Consider the following 14036-nt stretch of genomic DNA (forward strand, 5'->3'; position numbering starts at 1 on the left):
AGGACTTCGTGGCGGGATTAAGGCGATCGCAATAAATGCATATCCGATGGTCAACTCCCGAGCAAAGATTTGCTCATCTGGTCTTCGATCGATCGAGGATAGCAGCTAAATATGTGAGCACAACCATGTTTTATTCATTGCTGTTGTCCGCAGATCTGTTGTATGTAGATCTTTGAGCCTCGACAGAGCCAGTGGCAAGAGGCAAGGTTAGCTCAGGATATCAACTTCTTATCTTTTTTTATGCTGCCACATGCTCGAGCCAGTCCTGATACACCATCGGCTATCAAACATATATACGCAGCAAAACCTTTGCATCTTTCGCTCTGGTCTCCTGTCTTAGTTGAAGTGCCCTCCTTGAATTACGGCATATAGAAATGTTGAGTGGAATTTGTTTTGCTTGTACGATAGCAAACGCAACTAACCGTCTTTTGTTTCTTAATCAGAATGCAGACCGCAGTTTTTGTTGGACTTCTCCATGCCCTATTTGACGCCTTCATCGGGTTTATCTATGCCAATGTGCCGCCTTTCCGCAGGCGTTGGGGTGTTACGCAAATGCCAGACTTATCAGGTAAGTATGACGGCTGACTTATTCAAGAATGACTTGTCCAGTTGATACATAGCTCAAACTTTTTTTTTCCTTTTACCAAGGACGGGTCGTGATAGTCACAGGTAAATTGATTGTCTCGTGAGGGCAAACCTATCGACCAAACATCCAACACTTTGGTAATCTTTCCTAACACGTTTTGCCTTGGAATTTTCAGGTGGCAACGTAGGTATCGGCTTTGCTACTTGCCTAGAACTGGTTCGTCGAGGAGCAAAGGTCTAGTAAGCATTTTATCATCTACCACCTGTATTCAGCTCTCATTCTTTCAAGCAATGTGTCGCATCTATTCCGGACTTCGACTGATGTTTTCGTCACAAGCTAAAATTCACTCTGCATCCTAGTCTGGCATCCAGAACAGAATCGCGGGCAAAGACAGCCATCCAAAAAATCAAGCAACTCGTGCCCGATGCACAACTTGAGTTTATCCACTTTGACCTGACGATCTTATCTTCTGCAAAAGCTGCAGCGGAGGAATTCAAGAGGAAAGAGTCCCGCCTTGATATACTCATCAACAACGCCGCAGTAGTGAGTCCCTGCTTCTGAAATATACCGAGCTACCATTTTCTCAACCTTTGAATCCTTTGCCTGGGATAGATGGGGACTAGATACGAGCTCAGTCCAGATGGTATCGAGGTACAAGCTTGCAACGCAACTGGCCATTTTGCTCTGACCTCTCACCTCTTACCGATCCTCAGGAAAACGGCTTCATCAATCTCGGGCTCTCATGTCCGGATCATTAACGTTGCTAGCATAGGTCACATAACCGCGACTGATCCCGACCTATCTAGTCTTCAGGGAATTAATCGGCCAAACGATTGGCCTATGAGTAGATATACTCATAGCAAGTTAAATGTTAGTCACACATCTTCAAATCGCTCAAAGCTAGACTCTGCATTCAAACCAATCTGACCGAATTATTTGTATGAATTCAGAATATCTTGTTTACCAATGAACTCCAGAAAAGGCTCTCCGATACAAACATATATTGCCTGTCGGTGGTGGGTCATTGCCACTTATTCTCACGGGGTTGATACATATGCTCTTGATGACTCGCTTACAATTGGAAATTTCCTTAGCACCCAGGTTTGGTTGCCTCTCAAATCACCAGAAGTCTGCATCCAACAAGCCTTTTTACTTGATCAGCAGGAGCCAAGGCTAACCTTTTTTTTTTTGAAATCACACAGGCGTCATGGGCCAATCAATTACAGATTGGTTTGCGGTAAATAACTTCTGACTCTCAACCCCGCCTTTTCACTGGCCATCTGTGCACATTGTCATAATTCTAAACAATATTTGTACAATATGTTGATTGGTTTTGTTAACAGGATTTTGCTACCTACATCGTTTCGAGCCCATATGACGGAGCACTAACTCAATTATACGCGGCCACCTCTCCTGAGATTGAAAGCAAGAGGCTCAGGTTTGTTGTAGTATTCTTTCATAGATTTTATAAGTATTGGAATACCTTTAACTAAATTAATATCACTGATGCAATTTAATTATCATTTAACATGGAAATTTTCCAGGGCGGCTTACTTGGTGCCGTACGGTCAAGTGGGTCGTAAGAGTCTTCTTGCTCAGGATCATGATGGGAAAATGGGTCAACAGTTTTGGGACTTGTGTGAAAAATTGATGCAAGAAGCTGAGAACAAGTAGAAATGAATGCCCCCTTCCCACTTGGAAATTTTGATGTGAATTTCCACTTGTCTTTAAGTTCAAATTTCTACCTCAAGTGAAATTTTTGTATACTTTGATTTTCTTTCAATCGTATCCCCAGAAACCACCACAGAAGAGTTATTCTGCTGGATGATGCTAAGAAACCTCCATCCCTTCATGACATACTAAAAGTTTGTGTCTCATGTCAGAAGAAAGTTGGTTCAACTTGTATAACCTATTTTCCTCATGTTTTAAACTGTTTTTGATCTGCTTCTGATTTTGAATATTCACTACCAACTACGATTTGATAAACTTTCATGTATCCAAGTCTATTGAATCCATAGATTTGAGGAAATTCAGATCAAGGGCCAGTACCACTCTCCAAAAAGGAAAAAAAAAGTAACAAGCACAAGTGTTTTCCAACTCATTTATATAAGACAATGAGTTTAACTTTATCCCAAACACGAGTGTCTCCTGTGCCTTGAATTGGAAAGAGAGTAAAGGGAGACAACCCTTACACTTCCAATCTCCCTTCAACTTGGCTGTTGCCTAAGGCGTCAAGTGGGTGTAGCTCCATCAAATCCTACTGAGTCGTCTTTTCCTCTAAGGTGTGCACAAAACTCGGGTCGGCCAGGACCCGACGCAGCCCGACCCGAGCCCGGGACGCTCAGCGACGGGCTCGGGCTCGGGCATCACATTACGTGATCGGACCCGTCACCCGACAGCTATGTCATTATCGCATTCGGGCAGTGTTCTTCCACCAGAACCCGACCCTTATACATCCTGATCAGAATCTTCAAGAACTACAAGAGAAAAGTACGCCCTAAACGAGGAACGCGACAGATGATGAAAGAGACGGTGACATTGAACGAGGCGATCGATCGACTCAAAGTCTTGAGGGACTCGGGCGTTCGAAAAAGCCAGGAGGTCGTCCTCTTGGGCCAAGTGATCCTGGCAGCTTCTGGACGAGCTAGTCGGTTGGGTGATGATCGTTTGTCCCCGTTTCTCCTCCTTTTTTTGGAACTGCTCTGGTCCTCTCCATGTTGATATACATCTGACCATCCATCTCATTGTATTTACGCAAATCAATGTTAGTCTGGACCATTTATGAACAGCTCGCAGTGGCTGCATTAGATCTAGGAAATGTCCAGCTCGCCAAGGTTCGAGCCCTTACGAAAATTATTCAAGTGATCAAAGTTTCAAGAATTGACAAAGGCATCTTCATCTTTTTTCAACAGACGGTCATCCAACGATTAGAAGGGAAATTTCCGAATTCGGCGAGAGTGACTGTGTTACATGGGATGTTAATGGAAGCACAGGGTGATCTTCTTGGGGCGAAAAACTTTTACGAACAGGAGTTGGAGAAAAAGTTCAGCCCGAAGAATGCTGATTTGGGTAGTGTTGGAGAGCTCAACATGGTAATTAATCTTCAGCCCTTCGTTGCTTCATCTCGGCACTAAAATCATGAAAACATGTTGTTTTTTTTCTAGCGCGTTCGGAAGCGGCTGATTGCACTACACCTGCACCACTCGCCTCCTGGTTACTCGCAAGGATCTAAATCTACATCATCATCGTCTTCTTCTTCTTCCACTCCGTTTTCTTTTCACACGGCTATTGAACTCCTGGTCGATCATCTTGATACCGTCTATTCTGATCCTGAGGGTTGGCTCCAACTTGCGGATGCATACGCTAGTCTAGGATTGTTGAGTCTCTGAACACTTCTTCTCCCCTCTTCGTATTTTCTCACAATCGCATTCTCCCGGTTTCCTTTTTTTGAGGGTCTCTAGATATTCCCAAAGTTTGTCAGCCTTGGAAGACCTGATCCTAATCCAACCCGAAAATACCTTCCACATCCTACGCTATGCTGAGACTGCTTACACGGCGGGTGAATATGAACTGTGAGTATCTGGGGTCAGATCAATTTCCCTGCAGAAATGACAAAGAAAGTAAGGATAGGTTTGCTCAAGGTAGTACAATTTCACAGATCTTACAAGACTTATCTTCGAGTGATCGAGTTGAGTGACCGAATATCTGGCGAGTCAAAGGGCGGACCGTGTCGAAGAGCGGCACTTGGACTAAAAATTGCGAGTATATTTCTCTTTCTCTTCGCTCTTTTTGTTTCCAACACAAGCGACCAGGTTGCATAAGAATCATTGCTTCCCCTACACGGTTTGATATCTATCTATCAAGAGTAACTAATTATCTTGTATTTTCCTCTTGTCTAATACAGTGTATTCAGCGGTTACCGAAATCAAGCACGAGACAAGCCATTGAGAAAGTGATTGATCGAGAGTTGGAGGCTTGTTATAGCCAGGACTGGGTGCCTCTCCAGCCCGGCTTACGGGTAGCATCTGAACCATGTAGAAAAGTCTTAAAAACATTCCTTGCTCAGCATTCATCATCCTAGGCAACCCAATTACTTGATTTCTTATTTCCTTAACATCCAACAGAAAGAAACAGTGATTGGTTGTCCTCGCTGGGGGGAACATATGATCTTGGCCCAGATTGGGCAGGTTTAAATAGTTCGGGCCTTGTATACCCCTTCCATGCCAAAAGGATCATAAATCAAACGTAAAACAAGGCAAATAGCTCTTTTGGAAAGTGCTTTAATCAGAATATACCGCAAGGACAAAAATAAAAATAAAAATGACAACAACAAGCGCTACATAAACTGGAGGACTTCTTGTGCAATCTGGGACTCCCACAGATGTTGATTTAGACCCAAAAAGTCTATATTTTTGCAAGGAAATCTAGCTTTTTGGGCTCCAGATCACTTCTGGGAGACCCGCAGATCTTGATGGGAAGTCACCCACTCTTGGAAGACTTTCCAATGAGTTTCACAATCTGGAAGCCCCACATTGCAAAACTTATTGTACAAAGTCTGTCCAGCAATGGCTTGGACCAGGCTTACACCACTGGGCAGCTGGCACATTGACCCAACATGTAATGTTGGCACAACCAAGTCCCCCACCTTCACCCAGGCATATCCCAATGATGACATGGCAGCTGTGCAGCCTGCTTCCGGGAGAAGGAAAAAAGGGTGACTCAAACCCACAACTGCAATGTCAGCGCTGCTTGCCAAGCACTCTGACCATTGCGGCAATCAGCTTGGATAATATATGAAATTGTTGAGTGATATGTATCACATTAGGTTAGTGCCCAAAATGATATATCATTGCTGCTGCCAAATGGAGCCTTAGTGTCAGCTCCAGTCTCACAAGACAAGTCCATGATTCTCAGTCTATGCAACCCCTGTGCCTCTCAACATTCTGACCAACACAGCTTGTGGGAATTTCTCATCCAAGTCAACTAATGATTTGTTGCTCACAGCATAAAGAGATAAAAGCCTGAACTCAATCTGTCCAAGAATCCCTGGAATTACAATACATACCACCAGCTACGGTGACTTTTGTGGGGGTACCTGCGGGGACACCCTGGAACAGAAAAAAAAACATAACCAGTCCCAACATACCAACAAAAATCATCAATTTGCTGTAAGCCTTGCCTGGGCGCACTCCTTAAGGGGGTCTTCCAGGCACCCATTGGCACACACTTTCTCAAGTTGGCATCATCAAACCTAGTTGGGAGGCCCAAGTGCCATATTTAAGCTGGCTGCAACGGTATCTGTGGGGGTATCTGCTGAGGTTCCCTACACACTGGAAAACAAAACCATGATCAGTTCCAAAGTAAATACAAGAAACAAATCATCAACACACGTAAAGCCCTGCCTGGGACTGCCACCCTTGTGCCGGCTAAAGGTGCATCCCTTGAGGCAGTCTTGTAGGTGCGCACTTTCTCAAAAGTGGTGCCATCAACCCCAAGTCCAGGCTGTCTGAGCAGTGAATTTCTACAGTGAGCTGGCACATATTGGCATGTTTGTTGGATTCTCATAGGCATTTCAAATGGATGAGATATCAATACACAGAAAACCAAAAATCCTGGTTTACTGAATTGGTAGATCATCATGATGGAGTTGGAAAGAAAAAGAAATATGATTTGAGTGTGGGGGGGACTGAGTGTCTAAGGAGGCAAGCTTGTACAGCCTCTCTGTTGACATCCAATGCCTGTCAATCTGCAAAGTGATGAGTGAGACAAGGTCTAGAGACAGCGGGCACAAAGCAACGGTGAGTGAGGATGATGTGGAAGGATTTATTTCAAGTCAGACACAAAGAGAAGAGAGAAAGAAGAGAGAAGACAGAGAGAAAAGAAGAAAGACAAGGAGAGAGAAATGAAAGACTGTACCTAGAGACAGCGGGCACAAAGCAACGGTGAGTGAGGATGATGTGAAAGGATGAGGAAAGAGTCCTTCCACACCCGCTGCCTCAGGTAAACTAGCTACAAGCTGTGACATCTGAGTGAAATGTGAAGAACATGTATGTAGCACACGCAACAATTAAGAAAAAGAAATATGGAAGAGACAAAACTGTAATCTTAACAGAAAGTCAGATCTGACCCACTAGATTTCAGATTTTGCAAGGAAATCTAGGTCCCCAGATCCCCAAAGTGATCCAGAGTTCCAAATTTCAGATTCTCCTGCAAAATCTGAAATTCCATATATTCAAAATTGATGGGAAGTCATCCCATGCACAATTTCCTATCACAGAAGCTGGAACTCACACAAGTTTGCTGAGGAGGCCAGTGTCTGAAAGAGAGCAATCAACATTGCTCAAGCTCCAATAAGAAATAGGTGCATTTGCTACGACCACTCTTGAAGGCATTTTAGGTTTCTCATGCATTTCCAAGACTATGTAAATTATATGCTTAAAAGAAATTGTCTCTGCCATACATTTTTACCTTTTTCAACACCCCTCTATCCGTATTGGGGGGGGGGGGGGGGGGGAGGGCTTTCCAGAGGACCCAGGAAACCCCCTGTAAATGACCGTAATGAAAATGTATGAATTTTTTGGCAAAAACCCAAAATGGTAGGCACAAAAATGGCATGAATGGGCTTTTATGGCCTCAATGGTAAGCACTTCAAGTGTATGAAATTTTTCCTGGGTACAAGAGGGTAGTAACTAAGATGTATGAAATTCCTGAGAGTGCACCAGAAAAACCCGTAGCCCTCCCCCCCTCAGCAGCACAGCTTGGCCTATTTTTGGTACTCCAGTGCCCCACCTTGGCAGCACACCCCAGGTTTTTTTTGCACCCCCCCCTCGGCAGGAATGGTAGGCATGGAAAATGCATGAAAATTCGGGAAATCCTCAAAACATACGCACCAAACGTGTATGAATGAGGTCAAAAAATGTATGAATTTTGTCAAAATTCTGGGTATAAGGGGTTTCCTGGGTCCTCTTTCCGGACCTTTCGGGTTGTGTAGGTGAAGTCCCTCCGAGGGGGCCCGAAAGTTCGAGCAAACACTCCGCCAGGAAAATTTTGTTTTCGAGGACCGACACCAACATCATCAAGAGACTTAAAACTTACCATGGACCCAAAACTAAACGACCTTCTTCATTGGGCGGTAGAAAACACCGACCGAAACACCAACGGGCTACCTTCCGAAAATCAAACACGATCTAGTAGTACAGCCGTGGCACCGGTACCGTCTTCTGGTCCCGTTCCACTCTCAATCACCTACACTCCCCATGATTCTACTCAAGCTCCTAGTCAAACGGCAAATAAAAAACTCGATACCGGGGTACTCGACGCTATACTCGGTAGGACTGATGCCGTCAGAATGAGAGAAGCCATGTCTATTTTTGAAGATCCGGATAAACCGATCCATGAACGCTGTAATGCTGGCGAAGAACTAGAAGACTTGATTCAGGATCTCGACAACGCCAATGGTCCGTCAAGGCCTCCATCAGTCACATTCTTAGACTATTCAGCCGCACAAGCATTCCAGACAGACCGAAGAAAAAGAAAAACTGAACCAATCTATAATTTGACGTTACTTAATTTTTACAGATATGGAAATCTTGGGCTTTTGGCCCAAGCTGATGAACTTGTTGGAATCGAATACCTCTGGTGGTGACGACAACGATTTGATCAAATTTCACACTTGTTGGATCTGCGGAACAGCCGTTCAAAATAACCCAAAATCTCAAATTGCGGTAAGTTCCTTAAAGAAAAAACTGTTTTTTTTTTTTTCACAATAGCCATTGTATCACAGAGGTCTTCTGGCACACGTGATCATTGTCAAGCTGACTTTAGAATTTTGATGTTATACTTTAGTTTTTGAAAAGAGATCCTCTGCCGACAATTCTAGAGATTTTGTGCCATGCATCCGAGGGCACTCAGGCGAAAGCCTTGTACTGTTTGAGCTCGACGTTGAAACACGCTCCTGAGGAGACGCAGGCGATGAAAAAATTTTGCGATGCGCATGGGTGGGAGGCATTACATGAGTGTCTCCGAGGACCACCGATGACACTGCGGCGAAAGGCGGTTTTTCTTATCAATACGTTGCTGCTTGAAGAGTCGCTGAACTTGGAAGAACTCCGGTCCGCCGGTTTACTCAATACCTTAATCGCTTCCTTATCCCCCTCAAGGGCAATCCCAGCTGGGAAAGACGGAGAATTGAGCTCCCAGGATGAAGACTAGTTCGTATTTCGTCCGATGCATTTTTACTCATTGGGCACTCGGCCATAGAAACCCATGACCCAACTCCCTCGACGTCATTCCAGCTAGATAGACTGATTCGTTTTTACACATTTTTACAGTGTTGAAAAAGTTCTTCGAACGATCGCAACGATTCTAATAAACTCATCATCAAGGCCAAACCAAGCGGTATCAGATGACGAGAAGAACCTCATAAAAGAAGTCCTTAAAGAACTAAAACTCGACTCCAAAAGTTTCAAGCAACTGGTAGAGTCCTCAGGAATCGGCGAGACTGAATGGTCACAGGCTTTAGGGACATTAGGTCCCGAGCTTAAATAGAAGGGGCTTGATCTCACACATTGGCCCTACAGACATGGGGTTTCCATGTAAAAAAACCCCTAATTATCTTTTCATTTTTTTTTTCAATACAGCCTGCGGATAAAAAACCCTGTGTAGACAGATTTGTAGCCGGTTATCTCAGCTTTCATTCCATTTTTTTGCACAACTCTTGTGGTGTTCAAAATTGATTTTCAAACCACTTTCTACATTTACATGTTCAAACTTTTGATGGGGTGAAAGTTGAGGGTTCTCTTCATTTCAAGCACCTCTCAAAACTTTGATAAATCTTATGATTTTATGTAAAATGATATTCAAAAATCAATTTTGAACACCCTATCTCCCTCAGAGCATCCACCACCGTCTAGGTAAATCTTTAGGTAGCCAGCAAGTCCCGCAAGGCTTGGTTGCTTAGCTAAAGAAAAAACCCACCCTTGCCAGCCGGTATTGGCTTGGTAGGTAGTGCAAGTTTAGATAAAGACACCATCACCACCCTTGTGTCCATTCAGCCTCTCTGTAGGTAAACATAAAACACAACACTATTATCACATACAGACCTTTGCCGATTGGGCTTGAATGCATCCATTCAATGACCACTTGACCGGTCATCAAATAGATACAATCCGCAACCGGCAACAGATTATATTTGGAGCTGTTGTATGACCGGTAATCATAAAACTGGTCATCAAAAGACCATTCATCATTAAAAGGCCTGTGATTGACAGAACGGTCATCGAAAGACCGGTCATCAAAAGACCAATCATTGATAGACCGTTCATCAAAAGCCTGGTGATTGGTCATTGAAAGACTGGTGATCGACAGGGGTGATTGGTAATAAATATCCCTCCATTCAATGACCGTTCTTCACTGGTCATCAAATGGGGGTTCACAATCTCAAGACACTCAAGGTCATCTATGTATGCAGGTGGGTTGATGACCGGTCAATCAGTCTTGATCGGTCTTCAGAAGGAGATCACATTTTTTTTGGATAACTGGGGGGTATGTATGTACATGTACATGTATGGGGTATGTACATGTACTGGCAAGTCTGGAGGGGGCAGAGGGGGGCAGTCGGTAGGCTTGTCAACATTTTCCTTACAGAGGCTCTGTAGGGCTTGGGAAATCTAGTATTTACCAAACAAACATTTAGCTAAAGAGCCCTAAAGAGGGCACGGGGGTGGAAAATCCCTTACATGCTCTGTAAATCTGCCTTACCAAGCAGGTTTACAGAGACAAGGGTGGATGCTCTCATGGATACTGGTCCAAGCCACTTTCTTCTGAAGTGAGGTTTTAGATTTTTTAAAGTTGCAAAATTTAAAACATTTGGCTTGAAAATCCTTGATCATATCATGGGCTTCTTCCTCAGAGCATCTCCACTGCAGGTTCTAAACTGTGTTGCCAAATCTTTGAGTTCTGTGGCTGGGGTGCAGTTTTAGCAACCTGCAGCAAGGCAGCTTTGCACCACAAGTTGCCATAATTGGCAGCTTGTGGTTGTGAAATGTGTAGTTTTGTATTGCTGGTGGGGGAGAAGGTAAGAGTATCACATGAGAGATGTGTGATACTTGGGTGGTGCAAGGTTGGGGTGCTATCCTGTTTCCAAATTTGCAAACAGGATAGCTCCCAAGAGGCAAGTTCACAGATTTGATGTGTATTTGGCACCTGCAATGGTGTTACTAAAGCCGGTTTGGGGTGCTATATCTGGTTTAGCAAAGGCAAAGATTTGTTCATGGAATTATCTGGAGTTGATCAATAATTTGATACACAACTTGGCAAGAAAAGTGCAAAAGAGACCTGAAAAAACCCACACTAAGGGGTTCCAAACTTGGCCAAATACGCATCAAACTTACTTATTAATCAAGCTTGCTTGCCTCTAATTTCACACCACTAAAGATGACCAGCTGGACCCAAGTACCTGTGGTGGGTTCAGGTCTGGGGTCATTTTTGAGCCAAAACAGAACAGACACTTGGTATGGCCTGGCGCGTACTGGTTGTCCTCAAGTGGTGTTCCAGTGGTCCTTGAGTGGTCTTCTGGTGGTCTGTGAAAGATTCCATTATTAGAAACTCTAATATTTCTGACTATAACTATTTGAGGACATGACACTGTAATGGTCATTACCTAAGAGCAAGCAATCAGCCGCCTGTAGATATTAAAGAGAAATAAATTAGAAATTATTTGAATCACATAGGTTTACACCCTCCAGTATGAAAAAAAAACTCAAGAAACTGCTGTCAGTTGACATGCAGGATACTTAATTTCATTCTCAGTTAATACCAGGCTCAGACAAATGAATTCCAGGGTGGTATACCCTGGAACATTTGGAAGTTTTTCAGCTGTGCACAATGAACTAGACTGAGCCCGCACAATGCACTAGACTGAGCCCTAAGGCAAATGCTCAGCGGACATCAGCCGCTCCACTCTGGTGCAGCCCCACAGTACATAGGCTCCCAGGTGGGGTTGGCCAGGCCATACATAGATGGGGTTGGCCAGCATGTACATAGCTGGACTGGTTGACCAGTCATTGAGAGGGGGTTTACACCTCCTTGATGACCAGGATGAGCTGTTGACCAGTCATTGAGAGGGACCTTATACCCTCTCAATGACTGGTTGACCAGTCATCAAGAAGGGTTCTACACCCTCTCAATGTCTGGTTGCTGGTTATTGGAAGGGACCTTATCTCTTGATGACCGGTTGACCGGTCATTGAGGGGGACCTTATACCCTCTGGATGACCGGTTGACCGGTCATTGAGAGGGACCTTATACCCTCTCAATGACTGGTTGACCGGTCAACAAGGGGGGCTCTACACCCGGTCATCAAGGGGGGCTCTACACCTGGTCATCAAGGGGGGCTCTACACCTGGTCATCAAGGGTGGCTCTACACCCTCTTGATGACTGGTTGAATGGTTATTGAGAAGGGTTCTATACCCTCTTGATGACCATTTGACCGGTCATCAAGAGGGACCTTATACCCTCTCAATGACCGGTTGGCCGGTTATTGAGGGGGGCTCTAAGGGCCCTAAAAACCTGACCCATTTTCAACCAGGAGGGATTGCTCCCAATTTACTGTTGTATGCTGTTGTTGACCATCCATTGTTGTCTCCTGGGAGGGAACACTCCCAGCCTACGCTGTTATAGCTCCCGGTAAACTGTTGAATACTTTTTTTCAAATGGGTGGGAGTCTTCCAGGCATAGTTTTATGATCCTGTATGTGGGAGCAACTGCAGAGACTGTAAAATGAAGATGTGTCTGGTGAGAGTCAAACTCACAACCTCAGCTATGCTGAGACACATGCTGGAGTTCTGCCTTTACCCACTAGGATACAGACGCTTGTGGCTGCCAGCTGGGTGGTTGGTTGGTAGTGCTCATGGGTCAATCCAACAGCCCTCCATACTGTGGTGATACATCATGGTAGCAGACTAACAGAAAACTCAACAGCAATCACCCAGTTTCCCTTGTCCCAGCTGAAGACTCATGGTGGGAAAGTGCTCAGCATGAAGAACTGAGCTGCAATGATCTGGTGTGGCTTAGCATCAAACCTCACCAGACCATGCTGAGCTACTTGCATGAGATGACCAGGGAATAACCCATGTTGAACTCACATTAATATCAGAGTAATCACATGTCAACTGACACTGTTTTCTCAAGTTTTTTTCATAGTGCTCTTCAATCCAAAAGTCAGCACTTTGGCAAAACAACTTAGGAGTCTAGATATGTTGTCTTTTGTAAATGAAAATTGTTCCTCTGTTAGCCCTTTATGTTTATATTTTCATTCTTGAATCTTTTCTCTCACCAACTTTCTCTCCTGCTTTTTGAGCGGAATTGGTTTGTAAAATCTTTTTTAACCCACTCAATACCCTAGGCAACAACCAAGTCAAAAAGAAGAAGGGAAAATTTACTGGAAACGTTTCTCAACAGTGTAAGGCCCCATTTGTATACCCCAAAGTTGGTTATAAATTGTGTGGGGCGCCTGGGTTATGACACCCGTTTATTTGGTGTTTGGGGCAGCCAATGATATAGTAAAATTCATTACACCACATCACCAAAAATATATCACCCCTGCCATTTTAGAAACAAAGGTTCTGACCTCTATTTCCGGGTAATATATTCACCTCTCAATTACCAATCATCTGGTCATTGAGAAGGACACAACCCCTTGATGACCGGTCAACCAGTCATTGAAGAGGACAGACCCTCTTGATGACTGGCCAACCAGTCATCAAAGAGGACACACCCTCTTGATGACCTGTCAACCAGTCATCAAAGAGGACATACTCTGGAGTCTGGATGACCGGTCATTGAGAGGTTGTGTCCTCTTCAATGGCCAGTCAACCGCTTCACCTCTCAATGACCACTCAAAAGGTCATCAAGAGTTTGTGTCCTCCAATGATCAGTTGACCAGTCATCAAGAGGAGTTCAGCTCTTGATTACCAGTTGATTGGTCATTGAGATGTGAACTCCTCTTTTATGAATGGTTAACCAGTCATCAAGAGCTGAGCTCCCCTGGATGGCTGGTTCCTGGGTGGCTGGTTGAAACTGGTTGACCATTCATTGAGAGGTTAATAAGTCCTCTTCAATGACCAATCAACTGGTCATTGAGAGCTGAACGCTCTTGATGAACAATCAACTGTTCATTGAGAGGTGAAAATTCCTCTTTGATGACCAATCAACTGGTCATCAAGAGCCGAATGCTCTTGATGGACCATTCATTCAAGAGGATTTCACCTCTTGATGACCAATCAACCGGTCATCAAGAGCTGAACTGCTCTGGATGGCTGGTTGAACTGGCCATCCAGAGGTTGTGTCCATTTTGATGACCGGGGTGAAGTCCTCTTCAATGACCAGATGACCAGTCATGGAGAGGTTTTTACTCCTCCGGAGTTGAACGGGTCATCAAGATGTTGTGTAC

At 44.3% G+C, this 14036-nt stretch overlaps 3 protein-coding genes across 3 annotated transcripts; all 3 read left to right on the top strand.

The window, feature by feature from the left end:
• Positions 1 to 444: 444 nt before the first annotated feature.
• On the top strand, positions 445 to 2260 carry PtA15_3A689 (uncharacterized protein; the record flags this gene model as incomplete). Its single annotated transcript, XM_053167681.1, has 10 exons — positions 445 to 568; positions 649 to 669; positions 762 to 825; positions 946 to 1129; positions 1199 to 1456; positions 1537 to 1602; positions 1681 to 1714; positions 1789 to 1823; positions 1930 to 2024; positions 2131 to 2260. The coding sequence occupies 10 exons, from the start codon at positions 445 to 447 to the stop codon at positions 2258 to 2260; spliced, it is 1011 nt and encodes a 336-aa protein (XP_053018875.1).
• Positions 2261 to 3103: 843 nt separating this feature from the next.
• On the top strand, positions 3104 to 3975 carry PtA15_3A690 (uncharacterized protein; the record flags this gene model as incomplete). The annotated part of the gene is made up of 4 exons (XM_053167683.1): positions 3104 to 3251; positions 3356 to 3420; positions 3499 to 3678; positions 3751 to 3975. The coding sequence occupies 4 exons, from the start codon at positions 3104 to 3106 to the stop codon at positions 3973 to 3975; spliced, it is 618 nt and encodes a 205-aa protein (XP_053018876.1).
• A 3707-nt stretch (positions 3976 to 7682) lies between these two features.
• On the top strand, positions 7683 to 9133 carry PtA15_3A691 (uncharacterized protein; the record flags this gene model as incomplete). The annotated part of the gene is made up of 4 exons (XM_053167684.1): positions 7683 to 8043; positions 8165 to 8310; positions 8432 to 8796; positions 8917 to 9133. The coding sequence occupies 4 exons, from the start codon at positions 7683 to 7685 to the stop codon at positions 9131 to 9133; spliced, it is 1089 nt and encodes a 362-aa protein (XP_053018877.1).
• Between the last annotated feature and the right edge of the window lie 4903 nt (positions 9134 to 14036).

This window comes from Puccinia triticina, chromosome 3A, assembly GCF_026914185.1.
Source record: "Puccinia triticina chromosome 3A, complete sequence".
NCBI lineage: Eukaryota > Fungi > Basidiomycota > Pucciniomycetes > Pucciniales > Pucciniaceae > Puccinia > Puccinia triticina.